We start from the raw sequence: 22,170 nt of genomic DNA on the forward strand, positions 1-22,170 counted from the left end.
CTATCCTGCGTGCCTTTCAGTACTTAGATCCCAGGGGCTGTTCCTGTTTGGAACCTTCAAAAATTGGCACACCCCATCGGCTCCTCCCTGCTGACCTTGCGTTCTATGTCCTTTCTGGTCTCAGGCTTGACAGTAATAAAATCAAGGCACTCGCTTCCTGTGACCCATGCAACATCCCTCTATCTCCGGACACCGACGCAGAAGAGGCTGAAGGGAGAACCTGGGAGGGTAAAGGTAGAGGCAGCAAGATTGAGACGGTAATGCGACGAACTCGGTCCTTGTTTCCCTCTGTGCGTTAAGTCAGCAGCACGTGCTCCATGGCCCGACCTCAAGTGCCTGGCACACAGGTGTTCCATACACGGCACCCAGGAGGAGGGGAAAAAAAGGAAATCTCATGCTGCTCGGTGATCCATACTGTGTAACCGGTTTTATTTCTTCGCCCATTCAATACCTGTGTATAAATTAAGCGCCCACTCATACCAGGCACCAAGCAGAGAAGCACAGACATACACAAAACCCTGCCTTGGGCTCTGAGGGCTGAGGGTTTAGTGAGCTACGACTGACAGCCCTGAATACACCTCCACGTGGTCCTCGCCGGGACGGATCACGCCATCTGGTAGGCCTCGTCTTTGAATCTGATGACCTGGTTTATCTGGCACAGCCCTATGCTTTCGTGAAATTTGCCAAAGACATCGTCATCACGTTCTGTTAGGTCTACCATGTCATTCCTCTCCGCCTGCCTGTGTCAGGAGGTGCCGGAATGACCACAAGCCTCTGGGGGACCTGGAGGAGACGAGGAGAGGGCGCACTCTCCAGCTCGGGTTGACTGGGATGTTTATGTGGGTCACCGGGACTCAAGATGTAGCACACACGAACGATAAACACACCGTGCATTGCTTTTCTTCTCTTAACGGGAAGTGCACAACCCAGGCTCTCAGAATGTCTGCGCTTGTAGGTACAGACCTGCAGCAGTCCCGGCAGACAGGTCTGAAAATGGAGCGAGTGTCTGGTGTCCCCATATCCCAGGCTGTCTCAGGGTACCCGACACAGCTCATCCCGTACAAGTCTGATGGGCCCGCACCAAAGACCAAGCCGTCACCAATGTGGTTCACCAGCCCGAGCACACAAGTTCTCAGGGACGCAACCCTGCACGCTGTCATCAGCGGGTCATGGAACATGGCACACAGATCGCAGAACGGCCCAGCCTAGCACCACAGCAGCACTCTCGGACTGCATTTGAACTGCCCCCAGTTAGTAATCTCTTGACCATTCCAGAACTCAAAGGAGACACGCTGAAGTCACCTGGCAGAAGCCAGAAATAAAAACAAAATGTGTGGTATTCATCCACTGAAAAAAAAATCTGACTTGTGAGTTTCTCATTCTCAGTAAATATCCACTCTAATTTTGAATAATTTTTACTTATGAAATTTGTTTCTTTAATGTTTATTTTTGCGATAGAGCAGGGGATAGGCAGAGCGGGGAGGGGGGGTAGACAGAGGGTCTGAAGCAGGCTCTGAGATGTCAGCGCGGTGCCCCACGCGGGCCTCAAACTCATGAACTGCAAGATGGTGACCTGAGCCAAAGTCGGACGCTTAACCGACCGAGCCACCCAGGTGCCCGTTGAATAATTTTTATTAAAGAGACTCCCCGCTCCCATCCAGCCTTGACGCCTCGCAAACCTGCTGCAGACCAGAACCCTTTCTCATCCTCCCATGCAACAGAAATCCCCGTCTCCTGTGCGGCTCTGGCAGATCGTTCAGGGAAGGCCTGTCCCTCCAAGACCAGAGAGAATGATGCACCCACAAGAGTAGACGCGTCCGCAGCACTTTTTTCCAGGCCTAGCGTGGCCTCTAAGCACATGAACAACATGTGCTTGCTTGAGCTCCCCAGGCCTTCTCCAGTGACACAGGACGAAACTCGGAGAGCCCGAGTACCTTGGTCACGGCCATAAGACTAGGGAGCGGCAGGCAGAGGTGGCCTCGCCCTGGGGACGTGGCTTCTGGGTCCAGGACGCTTGAGCGCTACCCCATCAGAGCAGACGCCGGCGTGGGAGATGCAGCTCATCAGTGGCCCGAATTCTTCATACCTGGTGCCCACACTCTGCCACGTGACGACACGGCTCCTCCCACCGAAGAGGTGGGGCACATCCCACCACCTCTCTGAGTTCAGCTGTGGGGCTTGCTTTGGCAACGGAAGGTTAGCGGTGTGATATAATCAGGTATGTGGAAAAACACCTTTGTGCCCGGGTCGGTTCTCTCGTGCATCCGCCACGGACTTCCCCAGGCCAGGCTGCCGGTTCCAGGAGAAAGACGAGAGACACACGGAGCAGAGTACCATGATCGCCGCGTGCGTGAGCTCAAGAGATACCGTACTGCACAATGAGATCCCACAGTTGCTTGTTACGCAGCATCACTACGGCCACGGCTGACTGATACAACCTGTGTCCCCTGACTTTTGCCTGCCTGCAAACCGATCAGCCTTAGCTAGGCTGGCCTAAAGTTACACACATATAGAGAATCCATCCCACAATTTATCAGTGGCTTAAGAATCTGACCTATGGTGAGGACAGTTGGATTAAAAAAAAAAAAAAAAAAGATAGAACATAGGTAAGTCAAAGACACGCTCCATTCACTCAAGGACACATTTATTCTGTTAAAAGTCAAGCAGGACGATACGATGAGAGCTAAGTGGTAAGGGTCGAGCATGAAGTACGTACACATTTTCCACACTGGACTGCAGGATAAAAGCCACAGGCCATACCCCTGACTGAAATCTCGCCATACAGAGCATTCCACAGCTGTGCTACGACAGAGGGGGAGGAATCAGCCGCCACCTAAGAATGCCAAGGGCAAAACATTAGCACCAGATTGTTGTTGTATGCAATAACATAGCTATGTACAAAGATATGTACATCGACTCACTGGAATCTTTGGGTCCCTGCTGACTAGACGTTGAAGAGGCAAACAGGGGAAGGTACAGGACAGTGACCCCATGTGCTTCGCGGCAAGGGGGACAGAGCACTGTATATTGCTGTGTGTAAGAGAAGGTCCTCAAAAGACCTAAAAGGCTGGATAGAGACACACACCTCCTGTTACTCACATTTTACATATATATCATCAGAATGATTCACAATACTGTATTCGAGGGAAAAGATCACAGATAAACGCTTTGTCTAAATTAAAAGCAAAACACGCTGAAATTACTGTGTTTGTCCCCCTGAGGAGAATGACAGAGGTCCGTGGACAGCCAACTTCACCTTCTCTGAAGTGACCAGTTTTCACAGGAAGGGACTACAGCAGGAGGAAAGAAGGACACGTCATTGGCAGGATGGGGATTTTTTTTCAAGTCAGAAATCGCTTAATTCAATAGGACTGGAAACTTCTGAAAAGGCATAGAGCTTTCTGGCATGAGTGGATTGCCAAAAAGAGGGTTTATTGCGTGCGTTACTGAAGCTTGCCACTTTGGGACCCCCGTGGGGTGCAGAGACGTCAGTGCTGTGGCTCAGGGGTCCAGCTCCCCCCCCTCTGGCTCATCAAGTACAGACAGCGGTCTGTTAAGACATTTGTGTGCACGTGTGTTCTGGGAAGGCAACCGTCGCCGCAGACAAAGGGACGTGTCCCCACCTGTCGGAAAACTTTCATGGGAATAGGGGAAACGAGGATCCAAATGATCCCTCGATCAAACAAATGTCCGATCATCACTTCAACATGACGTCGTCCAAGGGGCTGTCCTGCCATTTACCATGCGTTTAATCGGATGAGCATCTGTGAAGAAGCTCTACATCGGTGTAGATTAAACGGAAGTTATAACCAAGCCGATGGCGGTTGAATGTCTTTCCACGTGCTTATTTTATTGCCCGTGCACACGGCCTCTGTGCTGAAGCACCCAGTTATGTTTCTTGCCCATGTACTAACCAGCTGTTTGTTCTCTTGCTTCTGAAAGTTCTTCACACGTTCTAGATCCTTTGTCATAGACATGATTAGCACATCTTTCCTCCCAGTCTGTGACTTGTCCACTGGAAACTGACAGCATGACAGTGTTTTCTTAGTGAGCAGACTCTCTTGAGAAACTTGCGATTTCAGCTGATAAACAGGGGACAGAATCTATAAACTGTGGCAGAAAAAGATCGGGTTTGGGAGTTGTAATACTCCATGGGGCCTCTGAAAGCGCAGAGAGGAAAGGTTCTTACAAGTAAATGGAAAGTAACCCTTACGGCATGGCAATAGATTTAAAGAGGCAAAAACAGAAACGTAGGCAATTGTCACTAACAACCATACGCACACAAAATAAGTGTTACAGGCAGAAGGTAATTTCAGAAATATGCTGTTGGTCTCATGAAACAAGTATCTAGCGAGCACATGACTCCTACTGGACACACTATTGACCGAGGACTCTCACTTTGCAGGAAAAGATCACTTGAACCGTGACGCCAGGACTGAAGCTCCTTGTGCTGTGCACGTGTTTTAAAGCATGCACACGATTCTTTCTGTGGCGATTTCAGGATGCGTGAAGCCAACACATAAGGTGTTCATTTCACAGTGGGTTTTTAACCACTGGGAAACCATTCCCCTTTCCAAAAGGTTAGTAACTTCTCATCATATCATCGTGGTTTTGCTGGGAGACTGAATGAAGGACGAGGAAGGGTCCACACCATCGGACGAATGGGGTACGACGGGGCAGCCCACGCTTCCCAGGGTAAGGAATCGCAGGGTAAGACGGGAGCCAGGGGTTCCCCGCTCATGCGCCTTCGAGACTCACTCAGGCTGCTTCCCGGGCGGTTGGTTCAGGATGTGAAGACGGGAGGAAGGGCACCCCTACCAGTGAGAAGGACCACTTGCATGCACTACACAGTCTATACTGCGGGAACCCGCCACCCTCCGGAGGCTGGGCCACGTGTGGTAACTGGCAAAGCAAAATGGCTAATGGTGAGATGTTCTGCTCAGCGTTCAACGGGGAAGCTAAAACACATTAAATAGACCATCGCAAACACACACGGAAGTTATTGCTTCTCTAAAGCAGCCATCCCGCTAGGGGACGACTCGGGCTGCAGGACATAAATACCGGCTGGGGTCTCCGCGTGCATCCTCCGGAACCGAGCTCAGAGGGGCACTTTCCGGCCTCCGCCAGGGAGGGCCCTCCTATTTGCCTCTTTCGGGCTGCAGGCTGTCGAACAGACACTTGAGCTGCTCTTCACCCAGGTGTATCTTGTCTTCCAGCTCGCGCTGCTCGATGATGAGGGCGGACTTCATCTTCACGAAGTGCTCGCAGTCGGCCAGGCTCTCCTCGCTGAGGTAGCTGGCCAGGATGTCGAACACGATCCGCTCCCGGCGGTCCAGGTTCTCCTTCAGTTCCTTGGCGTCCTCGTGCTGCTGGATGAGGACCCGCTGCTTCTCGAGCAGCGATTGCTGGGGAGAGAGAGAGAGACAAGCCCGTTGAGGACCAGGGCGAGAGCAGGGGCTCCGGGCGGCCGCCGCAAGATGCCGGCCACGCTGCGGGCTGCTTCAGGGGACACCCTGACGCCAGGTTAGGGACCAGAGGTCTGACGGCCTCTGCACGGAGATACTCGGGCGCGGCTAGCCCCAGCCCTTCCTCGAGAGCTCACAGGCTCGTCCCTCCTCCCATTTCTTCCCACTGGCCTGGAATGGCTCAGAGGAACAGCCTTGACGAGAAGAGCTGTCCCCGGACAGATAAGGACAGAATTCTGAGAGGCTCGAAAGGTGTAAAGGACTTAGGGATCCCATGCGCGTCAGAGGCCTGACCGTGACAACACCGCGGCAAAGGCAGCAAAAGGCGCAGATTCCGAAGAACTCGCGGAGCAGGGTGTGTACACCCTTCCGCAGGAGAAGAGCCCCTGGGCGAGCTTGCAGGGCACGCGTGAGGGAGCAAGGACAGGTAGGACAGACGCAGGGTGACGGGGGAGACTCCCCGGCTCCCCACACGGGCCCGCTCTGGGGGACACGGACGACCCCGTTCCCAAAATGTGGCACTCACAGCCGCACCGTCTCTCCGCAAAATACACACCTAACGGTCCCTGCCTTCTCTAAGTTTAACGAAAACTAAGAAAGGAAGAGATGAGTGCATTCAGTCTCCCACCGTCGGCTGGGGGAGGCCGGGGCTTCATTTCCTCCGTGTGATTTTTACTTGGGCAGCAGGACAGCCGCTCTCATTCTGCCACTTTGCAACGTGGCCACGCACAGTTACCAACAGCCACCGTGAGAGTCCAGCATGTGGCGGCTCTCTGTAAAACGCCCGCACACAGAGAGCGCGCGATGAACGTGAGCGGCCACCGTCACTAAGCAGAAACTGTCTTGGTGGGCGGGTCACTAAGCAGAAACTGTCTTGGTGGGCGTCAGGTCCCCTGCCCACTCCCGTGCAACACCGCCCTCTTCAGGTCACGCGCACAGGGAATTCTCACGCAAAGAGGAGGCAAAGCAAATCCGTTAAACCCAAAGGGAAAGGTGCTAACAGACCCTAGAAGTGTGCTTTGGATTATTAACATCGGTCCGGCTGGGGCGCCTGCACGGCTTTGTCAGGTAAGTGTCCGACTCTTGAATTTTGGCTCAGGTCACGATCTTGTGGGTTGTGAGTCCGAGCCCCGCATCAGGGGAAAGAGCCTTGGGATTCTCTCTTTCCCTCTCTCTCTGCCCCTCCCATGCTGGTGTGTGCAGGAACTCTCTCTCAAAATAAATACATAAAAACTTAAAACCAGTCAGGCTGACTAGGGACAGGAGGCTGCAGAGGCTGGGAGAGGACCTGATGGGGACATTTTCTGTCTGGAAAGATGGAGGGAGCCTCAGAAAACGTTCTGCGGTGTCTTTTAACTAGTTACTATGTTGTCTCTGAAAACCTTAGCGTCTCCAAACTTCCGCTGCCTGATACAGATTTTCCTCCAACGCCAACCCTGCTGGAGACGGGGCCTCCTCACTGCCCCTGGCTGGGGGAATGCAACACTCCATTCACAGGGAGCCCCCGGGACGTGCTGAGGGCTCCAGAGCCTGGTACTCAGGAGGACCACGTGCGTGGTCCTTAGCGTTGGCATTCCTTCATCATCCCCAAATTCTAAATAAAGTATCTGTCCGTTCCACCCACACGGAGGGAAAGATAGATTATAGAGGAGCTGAGTTGCAAAGACCACACTAGTTGTTCACTTAAATCAATACTCGAGAACATTCCAATTATGTATAAACGAATCTCTTTCTCGTTCAAGTTTTTTTTTAAGAATATTTTTATTTTTGAGAGAGACAGAGCACACATGAGTGGGGTAGAAGCAGAGAGAGAGAGACTCCCAAGCAGGCTCTGTGCTGACAGCAGAGAGCTCAATACGGGGCTCCAACGCTCGAACCACAGATCATGACCTGAGCCAGTCGGACACTCAACAGGCGGAGACACCCGGGTACCCCTCGCGTTATCTTCCTCTCCTCAGATACACGTGGCAAAGACGAGGAAATCAGAAAGTGGAATCTGAACATCACCCAAGGGTCCCGGCTATTTTGTCAATGCTTATCCAGTATGTTCAAACGGTAGTCATCAACGACTTAGCTAAGCACAGAACGACAACGTCTGCGAGCTGCGCTCGAGAACATTTAGGTCGCCTGAAAGCGCTCTCACCTACAGTAAGGGAGAGGGCTAACTCTTCTGCTCCCCTTTCAGAGAAGGAGCCGTATTAATAATAAAGATGATCATTTGAGGGCCTACACAGAGAAGCAAACTCCATGTTCTACTGATATTTGACCCAGGAAGTGAAGCCAACAAGGGGGCTATTACTTCCTGCATTCTGCAAACCCCCTAAGAGACACGTTCCAGGCTGCACACCTCAAGAGAGGGGGAAGAGGCAGACAAGTCCTCGACTGCTTCCAGACTGCCGTGTGCACTCCTGTTAAAAGCAGCGACAACATCACATTCCATTCTCAGTGAGACCCACTTACACGCATGGTCAAGAAAGGTGAAAGAGACTATTTCCTAGGAAGAGACGCTTATCAGTAATGATCCGTGGGAACAGGTGAGAAGATGTGAAAAGGAGCCCACAGTTCTTCCTGAACATCACAGCAGCCCTGCAGTCCCATGACCACGCCTGTCAGGCCCTGCCCACCACACCCCCCCAGCACCTGTCTCCCTCAGTTACCGGCAAAGTGAGGGAGAGCCCTGGACACCCGAAGGCGTCCTGCGCTGGGAGGTGCACAGGCCGCCGCAGGGACCGCGTGAGGCTTCAGGGCACCAACTCATGACGCCCCACGCGGAACCTTCCCGCAACCACCTCCCGCCCCGCCCCCCGCCGAGTCCAGGTCAGACACGTTGTATCTACCCGATCACCAGGAGAAGTAGTGTCATCCAAATTATTGAGGGCGTTTTCTACTCTCGCCAGACGGCCCGACAGCGACAGCAGAAGGTTCACCACTTTGTCCAGGTCCCCAATGAACATCCGGAACTTGTCAAACTCGTTGGGTTTGCACACGTCTTTGGCGATGGCGTCCACCTCGTCCCCCAGTGCGCTGTTGGCACGGATGTCCTCCAGCAGGCTCTCCCGGGCTTCCCGAAGCACTTGCAGCTTGCGACTGATGCTCTCGATGAGCTCCTGCTGTAGGGCACAGGGGGGCATGCAAACACTCGTTAGGGTGACCCGACCTGGCACCTACAGCGGCTGCCCGGGCCCTGTGGTCTCACGTAAGTGACCTGCGTGGGGAAGAGTTGATTTTGCATCAACTTTCTAAGAGAGGCTTTCTAAGACCCGGGGAGGGAGAACAACTCCCGGTGAAGTCCCTGGCGTGACATTTAGACACGAAACTAACCTATTCTCCTCCCGTTAGTGTCCTATCACACAGCGATAGGTAGGACGTGGCCCCTCGAGATAAACCTCATTTCGCCTTCACCTTGGCCGGGATTCTCGGGGCCCACGTGAGATTCTGTGCTTCATAGTCTGCAATCTTCCAGTGCAAGAACTGACACGTGCACAAGTTATGGAGTCTCACGCCTGCTACTGAATGGCGTGATTTAAACATATGCTCCACACACAACTAGCAACTTAAAGTTAAAACAAATAAAGGGATGTCAGTAAAATTAAAAGTCTTTTGAGAGTAACCTGACTTGAATGTGACCGAAATGCACATATATTACTAACTTTTTAAAAATATGGCAAGAAAGGGGCGTCTGGGTGGCTCAGTTGGTTAAGAGTCCGACTTTGGCTCAGGTAATGATCACGGTTTGTGGGTTCGAGCCCCGAGTTGGGCTCTGCTGACAGTTGAGAGCCTGGAGCCTGCTCTGGATTCTGTGCCCCCTCTCTCTCTCTCTGTCCCTCCCCCACTCATGCTTTGTCCCCCTCTCTCTCAAAAACAAAAGCATTAAAAAAATATTTTAGATAAAATAAAATAAACTAAGTATGGCAAGATATAGTCTCAAAAGTTATCATTTTATGCGTTTTTAAGCGTACCACTCTGTGGCATTAAGTACATTCACGTCGTGGGCAACCGTGACCACCGCCCATCTCCAGAACTTCCTCATGTTACCCAACTGACACTCTGACCATTAAACGTGAGTTCCCCACCCCCCTTTTCCACAGGCCCTTTAAGTGATTGTCTTTTAAAGGGGCAAAAATAAAAAACAAAACATGTAAACTGGCCTTCCTGCTGAAGTGGCAGGATTTGAGTGGCAAAGATGGTCTGCCCCCTCTGGCAGATCTGGGGAAACGTACAGGGATGGCTCTAAAGGAACGCAGCAGGTGAGCCCAGGCTGCCAAAACCACTGTCTTCCGAGCACGGATGTCTGTGTGCCGTCAGGCCCACCCACAGCAGAAGCGCCAGGGCGTTCACCCCCAGGTGCTGAACCACACACAGCCCACGTGAACCCCCGCGCGCCACAGCGCCGAGGTGCACAAACCCAGATGAAGACTGCAGAATGTGAACGCTCACGTCCAGTTAGGATGTTCAGCTCAGGCTGCTGCAACAAGGGACGCCACGTATAGAAAGCGGACCCATGAAGTCCCCCCACACCGTCACCGCGTGTCCTGGGCCCTTTACAGACTCCAACCCCACAGGGAGCCGGCAGAGCCGAGCGGAGAGAAGTCACCCGCCCGGAGGGAGCGACGTCTCATCAAGCTCTCCAGGACCGTGATCTTGGCTGCACAGGGGAAAAGGAGCCCGCACCTCCAGGACTGACACGAAAGCTGAACGCGTGCCTGCGTGACAATCACCAGCCTGGCGGCTTGCGGTAGGTACCCGTACTTGGCAGGTATCAGCAGTCCTGCGTGCAGGCTGAGAAGGTGCCCCGGCTTAACAGACAACAGTGGGGTAAAACCCGCCTGTCATGGGGCCGCCGGGGTGGCTCAGTCGGTTAAGTGGCCGACGTCAGCTCTGGTCGTGATCTCACGGTTTGTGGGCTCGGGACGACAGCTCAGAGCCTGCAGCCTGCTTCAGACTCTGTGTCTCCCTCTCTCTTTGCCCCTTCCCCGCTCGTGCTCTGCCTCACTCTCTCTCTAAAAAATAAGTAAACGTTAACAAAAATTCAAAAACAAAAAACGCCTGTCCCGATGACAGTTTAGGTGGGCAAAGTCACACGGCGGGACGAAAGACACGCTGAACCACGAGCAAGCCATCGCACGCTTTGCAGGAGCCGATGACGTGTCCGCTTTGTCTGCGGAGGAGACGCTGACGAGAATCCCCATCTGGCGTTGATGCGCGTGCACAAGTAAGTATGACGATAAGTCCACGGCCTGGAAAGGCATGGGCACTGCCTGCTCGTGGTCCAATCTGCCTAGGGCTTATCACAATGTCTGGGTATCCTGCAGATTAAGATAGCAGGCAGTTTCAGAGGAGAGCTGTCCTTGTCCTCACTGCAGATTAATCGGCATGGGTTTTCTCCTAAAACACCCAACATGGAATTTATAAACTGCTTTGGGCTTTTTCGGGTCAGGTTCTAGTCTTCCCTCACTAATTTATTTATTTTACTTATTATTTTGAGAGAGAGAGAGGGAGAGCAGAGGAGGGGCAGATACAGAGAGACACACAGATTCCGAAGCAGGCTCCAGGCTCCATGCTGTCAGCACAGAGCCCGATGCGGGGCTTGAACCCACGAACTGTGAGATCACGACCTGAGCTACAGTCAGACGCTCAACCGACTGAGCCACCCAGGCGCCCCTTCCCTCACTAATGTAAAGCTGTATGCGTCTACAGTTCTGATATTTTCTCTCAGAATGTGGGCTGATGCTTGTGTCTCGGTGCGTCTGGTTACCTACCTATCTGGGGAGACGGTTTAAGTCAACTTCGAGTCCCACGGCTAAGATGGCCTTTTTCAGATACTCATAACTTGAGGGAAGAGCACAAAATGGATTGTAGGGATGGAGAACCTTCCAAATTGTCACCTGCAGGCAACCCGTAACCCGAGTGAACACCTCAAGCAATTCAGAGGATTGTGGATGTGTGAGGACCCCTAGCCAGGGCTTCTGGTAACTTTCCTGTTTCATTCTTCTTTAGCAATTATCGTGATAAAGATTTCACACCAATGCATGATATGCGCCTTCAAAACCTGCAATAACAGCTGAACGAACTTGAAGCTGGGCGTTTTGGAAGGAGCCCAAATTCCTCTGATTCCTTTATATGTCGTGCGTAAAGTTTTATTAGAAATACCCTCCCCTTCTTCCATAAAGGGGCAGACACTGACTTTCAGGGATCTTGGGACAAGGCCTGGCCCAGGAAGCATACGGATCACTGGCTATCAGCACCAGCCGGGGTGCAGCAGGCCTCACCCGCCACGTCAGATGAGCCTCGCGTGAGCCCATCCGCTTGTGTTCTGCAGCACATGGCATTCAAGAGGGCCTGGGGGGGAGAGCAAGTGGTGGCAGAGGCCAGCCACCCCCCCGCCCACCCTGGGTCTCACAGCAGGTGCACTCCTGCCCCTTACCTCTGTTTCCGGTGCCCCCCGCACACCTACTTTTGTCCCCCTCTGGGCGGGGAATGAGGTCTTTTCTCTCTGGGCCTCGTGCCCACGTCTAAGTTCCAGGGAAGAACCACAACCCTCAGATTCCAGATGTTGACCATGGAGTGTCTGCTTCTGCTGAAGAATCCCATATCTCAGTTGGGCCTCTTTCTGGGCAGAGTGTGCCTGAGCCGCCTCGGGTGTAAAAACGGATTTCGCCTTCCTGGGGTAATGCTTCCAACCAGCCACGACAATTCCCTCTCTGCATCCCTGTGTCCTCAGCCTTCTCCTAAAACACAGGGTCACCCGATTTGGCACTCGGGCTCTGTGAGCATGCAGCGATGCTGGGACCATGACAGCCAAGGTCCCTCTGGGCACGTGGGTCCACATGCGATTCGGGGTCAAGCCGCTCTACCGTTACGGCCCATCAGGTACATCCACACGGCACGGACCTCCTTCTCCCCACCGTGAACACTTTGTACAACCACACGACACAGTGTATTTGTGGGTTATGGGAAGAAGGCTGAAAAGACAGGGTGCCAGCTGCCTTTGTCAAATCAAGCCGAAAAGCAGGATTACTGAGTCACTAACACCACAGAGAACTGTGATTTACAGCATTTGCCGTTTACTGTGAAATTACTCAACATTTGTATCTGGAATAAGATATGTCAGTTGGGTTAAGAATTTAATCATGCGATGTGCCTGGGTGGCTCAGTTGGTTGAGAGTCTGGCTTCAGCTCAGGTCATGATCTCATAGTTTGTGAGTTCGAGCCCCGCATCGGGCTCTCTGTTGACAGCTCAGAGCCTGTTTCGGATCCTCTGGCCCCCTCTCTTGCTGCTCCTCTGGCCCCCAAAATAAATAAACATTAAAAAAACCCAAGAATATAATCATGCGGAGTAGGTTGGGGGGGGGTGCGGGGAGTAGGCTGTCAGGAGCCAAGTTCACAGAGATTCATCTCAATCCCAAAGCAGTCATCTAAGGTGAGGCAGTTGCCCAGCAACTTGAGCCTCCCAAAAGCAGAAAGAGAAAAGAGCCACCCAGATGAAGGCTGGGCAGTACCAGGGCGTGCCCCACCCCAAACTCATCACAGCACGAGAAACAAGGCCATGTTGTAAAAAGAGTCTGCCTTTGTTCGGCTTAGGTCATGATCTTGCGGTTCGCGGGTTCGAGCCCCACGTCAGGCTCTGTGCTGACAGCTCAGAACCTGGAGCCTGCTTCACATTCTGCGTGTCCCTCTCTCTCTCCCCACCCCCCCCGGCTCACGTTTGGTATGTCTGTCTGTCTCTCTCTCTCAAAAATAAACATTAAAAAAGAAGAAAGAAAAAAGAAAGAAATTGGATATGTGATTGGAAGCCAGATACAAGCCCAGGACTAAAATTCTTATCTTTTATTCCCTTTAATTCCCTTGAACAAAAAAGCAGATATTCCCCAAACTGAAAGTAAATTTCTCTCATGCATGGGTCACAATATTTCTTCTATTATATCTGAAATCAGCCAGTGGTGTTTTTAAACCACCAACTATACACGCATAATCTTTTGGTAAGATTTCTGTTAAAAGAAAAAAAAAAGTGTTTGTTTTATGAAAGCAGTTTTCCAAAGTACTAAGCATATGGCAAATGCTCACAAAAGGCTGCTTCCCTCCTTTTCTTTCCCTGGTAGTATTTGACGGGCTCAAGGCCCTGGAATAAAGAGTACGTGCTAGCCTCTGAAATGGACTTTCTTTGGCAATCCCGTCATCCATTTAATGCTAAGGCCTTCCTAAAAAACTAGGTAATCACCTAGATGCCACAGGTCTGGCGTGCTGACAGATCATGGAGATTTAAAGCTAACAGAGCAGTAATGCCATTGACACTGACAGCAGTAATGCTGTCCCTACCATGACTTCATGGCCACTCACTATGTAGTCCCTGACCTCATTTCTGACTTTATCTCCAGTCCTACCCTCCTGGTCCACATAGCTCCAGCTAAAGCCACTGCTGCTTCTCCAATGTGTCACGAGCCTACCACCTCAGGACCTTCGCAGCGGCTGGTCCCCTTACCCCAGTGCACCCAGATATCCACACGGCTCACCCTTCACACCACTCTAGGTCACTGTTCAATCATCCCCTCGCTGGAGCCCTCTCTAGAATCACCTTCCTTTGTTTCACTCGATTCTTTCACTCTGTTTTAATTCTCTCACCATCCAATGTACCACATTAAACGTTGGCAAACTCTTTCCATAAAGGGGTAGACAGTAAAGATCCTCGACGTTCCAGGTGGCGTGGTCAGCTGCAACTACTCAACCCTGCTTCTGTGGAAGGAAAGCCACCAGAGAGCGTCTCTAAATGAATAAATGTGCCTGTGCGTCAATACAACTTTGCTCACAAAACCAGGTTTGGCCCACAGGCTGCAGTGTGCCGACCCCCTACTGTGTATTTGTTTTCATGTGGGCTGAACAGAGGCTCCCCTCTGGAAAGGAAGGGCTCCGTTCTGTTTGGTCTCCTGCTGTACCCCTAAGCGCCTGGGAGTTCTAGGAGACAAGAAATGACGCTGCTTGGTGGACAAAGCACTTTACAAGCACTATGTGGGGACTGTGATCTCCTGGCTGCAGGTATTAGAACCTGATATTCAAAGAGAACAGGTAACTTGCCGAAGGTCACAGAATGAAGTCCGCAGCATTTTAACTAGGGTGGAAGGCACAGATTACTTGGACCGTGACGTGCGGCCCCTTCTCTGCCAACGAGCACAATTTCATTGGCAACGGCCTTTCCTACCTTCTTCACCGACAGGTCGTGGTCCAAGTCGCTCCCCGAATCCTCCTCGGGCTCCTGCTGCTCCTGCAGATCCTTCATCTTGATCAGCAGCTCCGCCTTGGGGACCGAAGTGCTGTAGTACGTGGAACTGGTGGCCAGGGACATGGCCGCCGGCACGCTCGGCTCCTCTCTCCTACGTAAAAAGGTCAGAACCGCAACTGGCTGTGACCCTACGCGCACGTGCCCCCTTCCGGCTCACGGCCTCGGTCCCGACGAGCCAATGGGGCCGCTAACCAAAAGACAACAGCTGGGGGATGGGACCGCCAAAGCGGGGCGGAGGGGCAGCCCTTGGCTGCAGCCGTGTCTGCTCCCTCTTGCTTTGATCCGACTCACCCCCTCTGCCCCTGTCTCGGGCATCTCACGGGCACTCCCACCTACTGTCAGTTAACGACGTGTACGGACACAATGGATATAAACAGGACAGATGTGAGCACACGCCTGTGCAGGTGGCCCACGGAATGAGACAGGTCGCAAAGCACGTTTCCCCAAACCGTGGAAATGCATCCGTTCGCTCCGTTCCACAAGCGGGAACAGAAAGCCTCCTTAGTAACTAGGACATTCAGGAGCCTTCGTGACTGACACCTGGGGCTGTGGGGGTGTCCTGTCCACCGCAGGGTGTTGGGCAGCCTCCCTGTCTCCACCCACAGGATGCCGGGAGCACCTCGCGGGGGCGACAACTAAAAACGTACCCGGACATTGCCAAGTGTCCCCTGGAGGGAGACGACGGCCCAGCTGAGAAGCGCTGTCTTCTGAGAGGCGCCTGCGGGCATCGCAGGAGCTGCGCTATCCTCACATCTTTGCCAGGCCTCAGAGTCGTCATCCCCAGCCACGGGCCTTAGCGCTTCTTTTGGGAGGGTCCCCGGACGGCCAAAACGTGCTAAGTAAGCACTGGGCAGTACTTTCGGAAACCTGCCCCCCAGAAGCAATCATGAAAACAGACACACGGAGAAGGCACTTGCCCCCTGGAGCGAACCAGATGCTAAGAGGGAGCAGCGCACCAAGCGGCCACACCGCGCCCCTGAAGGCGGTGCTTACTCACTTCTCGTCCGTGGTCCCAGGAGAGGGGACTTTGGGGAGCAGCTTCCTCCGCTGCTGGGCTTCTTCCAGCAGGTGCTCGTCTTTGGGGAAGATCCCCTCCATCAGGTCCATGGTGGTTCTGATCTTCACGCTGGGGTCCAGGATGTCGGCCAGAGACTTCTCCTTGCCCACGATCTCCCGGGCCAGCTCTTCTGACTTCAGGTCTTCGGCTGTCCTCTCCTTGGTCTTCACGTAGCTGAGCCCGGACGGAGAGGCCCCGCTGTCCTTGGCAGTGGGCGCGGGGGCTTCGGGGGGCTGGGGCGGGGGCTCGGCGCCCTGGCGGCTGTACACGCAGAAGCGGGAGTAGAACTGCTCCGAGGTGCTGAGGGTCTTGATGTGGTCTTTCTCCAGCCCGCTGGGCAGTGTGGGCAGCTCGGTGGCGCGGGCCAGGCCCTGGCGGCTCTCCTTCTCAGGCCGGCTCTCCGAGTGCACAATCTTGATGGGCACCATCTTCACAGTGGTATTGTTGTCAATCACCCGCTCGATTCTGGAAAGAGAAGAGCCGTGTGCTGAAAACGCAAAGTGAGCCCTGCCGTCGACGCCTACCCGGGAGAGAAACCCGCTGGTCCCTCACCTGCTCTTCCGGCTGGGGAACCCAGGCTCAAAGACCTTTGGCCACTGAGCTGGAAGGAGCCTCCGTGATCACAGACCCAGGACGGGGAATGGAGGTCGAGGAGGCCTGCGTTCCTGACCCTGAGCGTCTGGACACCTTTTCCATTTTCAAAATCACCCACACCCCTAGGGGAGCCAGGGGTGTATCCCTGGGCTTGCTGACTGAGAGGAGGGTGGTTTAACACGCGTTTTCATGCGGATAATAGTGCAAACATTAACAGGCCCTGCTCGGTGACATTCTCCTTTGTCGGGGGACCTGCAACAGGCTTCCTTTCACAGTTATCATTAGAGCCTTCCCTCGCTGCCTCTCCAAGCAGGGCCGGTACATACCCACGGGTGCCTGCGTGGTTCTGGGGCCGCCGGGAGACTTTAGAAAGATTGCCTATGTTTTTTTTCTTTTAATGTTTATTTTTATTTATTTTTTTTTTTTTTAAATTTTTTTTTCAACGTTTTTAATTTATTTTTGGGACAGAGAGAGACAGAGCATGAACGGGGGAGGGGCAGAGAGAGAGGGAGACACAGAATCGGAAGCAGGCTCCAGGCTCCGAGCCATCAGCCCAGAGCCTGACGCGGGGCTCGAACTCACGGACCGCGAGATCGTGACCTGGCTGAAGTCGGACGCTTAACCGACTGCGCCACCCAGGCGCCCCTAATGTTTATTTTTGAAAAAGAAAGTGCAAGTGGGGTAGGGGCAGATGGGGGAGCAGAGGATCGTTTGAAGTTTAAGCAAAAAATCCCCAGACGACTGTTAAAGATTTAAAAGTAAGCCACCTAGGGGCACCTGGGTGGCTCAGCCGGCTGAGCGTCCGATTTCGGCTCAGGTTATGATCTCACGGCTCGTGGGTTCGAGCCCGGTGTCGGGCTCTGTGCTGACACCTTGGAGCCTAGAGTCTGCTTCCGATTCTGTGTCTCCCCCTCTCTCTGTCCCTTTCCCACTCACACTTTTCTCTCTCTCAAAAATGAACAAACGTTGGAAAAACAAATAAGTAAAAAAGTCAGCTACCTAGTGTTAGCACACGAGTTGAAGCATTTGTTTTGGTAGGAATGCCCATTCTGAAATCCCTCAGAGGCTAGGAATGCTTCCTCTCCTCTCTCCGCACTCCTGCTGGGGGCTCAGGGCCTGGCACACAGGGACGGCTCAACAGCGCGTGAAGGTGGGAGCCTGCCCTGCACCCCGGCTGGCGCCCCAGCAGGCAGGAGCGCGTGCACACTCATGGTCAAGGGGTAGCTGGAAGGAGGGAGAGGCCGGACATGGAGGGAGATGAGGCGAGCAGCTCTGCTCAAGAGATCCAAGTCAGCAGAGAGCAGGGCAATTTCTTTTACATTTTTATTTATTTCTAAAATTATTTTTGTTAATGTTTATTTATCGTTGAGAGAGACAGACAGAGCATACGTGGGGGAGGGGCAGAGACAGAGGGAGACACAGAATCGGAAGCAGGCTCCAGGTTCTGAGCTGTCAGCACAGAGCCCGACGCGGGGCTCGAACTCAGGGACCGTGAGATCATGACCCGAGCTGAAGTTGGACGCTTAACTGACTGCCCCACCGAGGCACCCCTTTCTTTTAAATGTTTAAACGTTTATTCATTTTTGAGAGTGGGGGAGGGCAGAGAGAAGGGGATAGAGGATCGATCCAAGCAGGCTCCACGCCATCAATGCAGAGCCCGACGTGGGGCTCGAACTCACGCACTGTGAGACGCTTAGTTGGATGCTTAACTGACTGAACCACTCAGGCGCCCCAAGAACAGTATCTCTGAGCTGAGCCTAAATGACCGGCAGCTCAGGAAGCCCTGACACAGGGGGACCCTGACCCTTCCCCTGCTGACCCATCGGTAGCTGACCGTGCCTCCCTGGTTTCTTGTTCAGCCTGCAGGTCACTGGGATCGCACGCTCTCATACCAGGATTGACCGACAGGGCACACCGTGGGGACGGTGACTAATTCAGTGCACTGTGAGCGACTTTCTGGGTAGCAGCTCTTGGAGGTGGCACGGCCACCATGTGCCTCACTGAGCTTCCTGAGAACAAAGTGTACACATGTGGGTCTGGGTATAGACACTGACCCGGATTCGGGCCCTCTGTGAGCACTCATACAGTAGGGGACATGGTGCACAGGCAACCTTTTCCGACCCAAAAGACACGATGGGTGGGAACACTAAATAATGTGGGTACCCATCACCCCCCAGTATCTTCAATAGGCGCTGTCCCTGTTTACTGAAATCCCTCTCAAGCTCCTGGAAAAGACAGAATGAGAAAATCAACACTGGCTTCAGGCAAGAAAAAAATGAAACCCACTCCCTACGTCCTGAGCCGACGCAGGTCACGAGCACCGTGGGAACACATGGCTGTTTCTCCGAGGAGCCCGCGGAGCTCAGACCAGCTCCCGAGAAGCGGGCGGCCTGAGGGGCCCAGGCCAGCTCACCTGGAACAGTGTCGCACACTTGGCCCGCCACACAGACCACGTTATTGCTTCTTCTTCCCTTCAGAACGGACAACGCTGCCTCCCACTGACAGGTTATCTCAGTGGTGCCCACAGTCTGCATGACACAGAACACAGACGTGGCCCCCAGATGAAGCTGTGGTTACGAGGCCACACTTGCGGAGATACAGGATGCTATCAGTGGTGTCCTCTCTGCCGAGTTATTTTCAAGGTGGAAAGAAAAGAACAGGGGCGCCTGGGTGGCTCAGTTGCTTAAACATCTGACTCTTTTAAAAAAATTTTTTAAAATTTTTTTTTTTTTAATTTTTTTTTTAACGTTTATTTATTTTTGAGACAGAGAGAGACAGAGCATGAACGGGGGAGGGTCAGAGAGAGAGGGAGACACAGAATCTGAAACAGGCTCCAGGCTCTGAGCAGTCAGCACAGAGCCCGATGCAGGGCTCGAACTCACAGACAGTGAGATCGTGACCTGAGCCAAAGTCGGACGCTTAACCGACTGAGCCACCCAGGCGCCCCAATGTTTATTTATTTTTGAGAGAGAGAGAGATACAGTGTGAGTGGGGGAGGGGCAGAGAGAGAGAGAGAGGGAGACACAGAATGTGAAACAGACTCTGGGCTCTGAGCTGTCAGCACAGAGCCCGACGTGGGGCTCGAACCCACGAACCGTGAGATCATGACCTGAGCCGAAGTCGGACGCTCAACCGACTGAGCCACCCAGGCGCCCCTTAACATCTGACTCTTGATTTCGGCTCAGGACATGATCTCTTGGGTCTGGAGTCTGAGCCCTGCGTTGGGCTCTGTGCTGAGAGTGTGGAGCCTGCTTTGGGATTGTCTCTCACTCTCTCTCTGCCCCTCCCGTGCTCATGCTCTTTCTCAAAATAAATCAATGAACTTAAAAAAAAAGAGAACGGCTTGAGACTCTACAACAAAAAGGTCCAACAGAACTTTCTGGGATGATGGAAATAAATGGTATGTGTGCCATTAACCACACGTGGTGCAGCTGATGCACAGAATTTATTTTGCTTTTCATTAACTTCCATTCCTACGGCCACATGTGACTGTGGCTACCATATTGGACAGCAGGGGACATCGGGGCCAGAGCATTCCCTGCTGCGGGGCTCACCTGTGCACTGCAGGATGCGAGGCGTCCCGGCCTCTGCCCGCTGGATGCCAGCAGCAACACTCGCTCTTCAGCTGCGACCCCCCAAACCTCTCCAGACACAGCCAAATGCCCCCCCGGGGGCAAAGCCACCCTCCCCCAGATGGACAACCATGGCCCTAGCGAGCAAGATGAAAATTCTGCACTTCTGCCCTTTCCCAGTTCTTCAAAGGCACTCTGAGAGGACGGCAAAGGGAAACATTCAGTGTTCGGGACCGGTCGGTCCCTGCCTGACCATATTTATCAACGTCTCCACGGGCACGGCAGACAAGTCCACGTCGGAAATTCTAACAGCAGCGCCATGGAGTTGAACAGGTTTTTCCTCTGCCTTTATAACATGTGTATACCAGCTCTGCTTTTCACATATGACACAGAAAAAAAATGTGTTGGGGCACCTGGGTGGCTCAGTCGGTGAAGCGTCCAACTCTTGATTTTGGCTCAGGTCTGATCTCACAGTTTGACCGTGTGAGGCCCCGCGTGAGCCCCACATGAGCCCCGCATGAGTCCTGGCTGGGGCTCTGCGGTGACAGCGTGGAGCCTCCTTGCGATTCTGTCTCCCCCTCTGTTTCTGCCCCTCCTCTGCTCACACTCTCTCTCAAAAATAGAAACATAAACCTACAAAACGTGTGGAAATACCGGACATTATGAAAAACACCAAAGTCTCCTGAAGGCGTCAGGCTTACTGCACACCGGACTCTCCAACCAACAAGTGCTCAGGGAAAGCACAGCCCTCATGGGCAGATGCCCGGAGGGAAGGCACACACCACCGCTGGGCCTGGGCCACGGGGACAGAGGACAGTCCGCACCTGCGGCACATCCCCTTTGCTCCTGGAGAACAGGGCACCCCCCGCCCCGACCCCAAGTTAAAAATCCACGTGGCCCCTGGAGCTGTGGGTTGTCCCCCATGGGGTCCAGACACCGCCCACACCGCCCAGGAAAGACACCAGGGACACCTCCCGCGGGAGCCCAGGGAAGGGCAGGCGCGGGGCCAGGGCCCTACCTGGTGGAACTCTCGTCCTGGACCAGCAGGGGAGGTCTGTCCGTGAGCTTCTGCGGGGCGAACTGGGGCGAAGGGGAGCGAGAAGTCTCCATGGCGGCCGGGCGCGGGGCCCGCAGCGAGGAAGGGAGCGGGGCTTGGCGCTCAGGCCCGGCCCGGTGCCCGTCTACATGCCTCCCCGCGCGCTCGCCGTCTTCGGGCCTTTGGCCGAGGGCCGGGCGGGGGGGCGCACGCGTCCGGGGCCTCGGGGGACGGCGGGGGCCCGCTGGGGGTGCCGCCGGCCAGGCCCCCCAACTGCCCGGGCTCACGCTTGGGCGGCGGTGGCGGCGGCGGCCTCCGCGGGGCTGGCTGCTTGGGGACGGGCGCGACGCTCAAGGGCCTGGGCTCCTGCCCGCGGGTGTGCGGGGCCGAGGGCGCGCCCTCCGAGGATCTGTAGTCTCGAGGGAGGGTCCCCGCTCGGCCGCGGGCCTCCGGGGGCACCTCCGGAGCCCCCCAGGCGGGAGACGGCTGACCGAGCTGGGCCGGCGTCCGGGAGTCCTGCTGTCCTGCCGCACCGCTTGCCGGCCGTCGGACATCTGCTTGTCTACAGGGAGAAAGTGTACAAGTGAGCGCACGATGCCAAGCCGCATCTCTCCAAACCGGACTAGATCCAGATCTCGATGACCTTCTTAACTCATTTTCGGGAATGAAAGCCAGATACGTTTTCCCACACCTGTCCCCGCCGTTCGTGACGCGAGGTATCCAGTCCAAGCACACACAGGAGGCTGCATGTTGCTACCTCACGTAACAGGATGGGAAATACTAAAATCACACGCACACACTTAAGGTACAGACACGTACTTGCAGACACAAGTTGCATTGTGGGGCAAGAAAATTCACACTTTATTTATTTATTTATAAAGGTTCAGACCTCTTAAAATTTTTTTCAATGTTTATTTACTTTTGAGAGAGAGAAAAAGAGAGAGACAGAGACAGAGAGCGTTTGGGGGAGGGGCAGAGAGAGAGAGAGAGAGAGAGAGAGAGAGAGAGAGACAGAATCCAAAGCAGGCTCCAGGCTCTGAGCTGTCAGCACGGAGCCTGACGTGGGGCTTCAACTCGGGAACCACGAGATCGCGACCTGAGCCCAAGTCAGATGCTTAACGGACTGAGCTACCCAGGAGTCCCCTTTACACATTTTTAAAAACAACACTGGT

General features: G+C 53.8%; 1 protein-coding gene and 1 non-coding gene across 2 annotated transcripts in view; both read right to left on the reverse strand.

The window, feature by feature from the left end:
* Positions 1-2,623: 2,623 nt before the first annotated feature.
* Positions 2,624-22,170, reverse strand: part of LOC109248275 (protein Shroom2) — an 82,894-nt gene continuing 63,347 nt past the window's right edge. The window contains 6 exon segments of the mRNA XM_053891935.1: positions 2,624-5,405; positions 8,303-8,575; positions 14,659-14,830; positions 15,737-16,261; positions 20,981-21,201; positions 21,203-21,560. Coding sequence (XP_053747910.1) covers positions 5,139-5,405; positions 8,303-8,575; positions 14,659-14,830; positions 15,737-16,261; positions 20,981-21,201; positions 21,203-21,560 — 1,816 coding nt within the window. The 3' untranslated portion in view covers positions 2,624-5,138.
* On the reverse strand, positions 11,038-11,122 carry TRNAY-GUA (transfer RNA tyrosine (anticodon GUA)). Its single transcript has one exon. It is a non-coding gene; the product is annotated as a tRNA-Tyr (tRNA).

The sequence above is a fragment of the Panthera pardus genome, unplaced genomic scaffold, assembly GCF_024362965.1.
Source record: "Panthera pardus isolate Hobbes unplaced genomic scaffold, ASM2436296v1 HiC_scaffold_27, whole genome shotgun sequence".
NCBI lineage: Eukaryota > Metazoa > Chordata > Mammalia > Carnivora > Felidae > Panthera > Panthera pardus.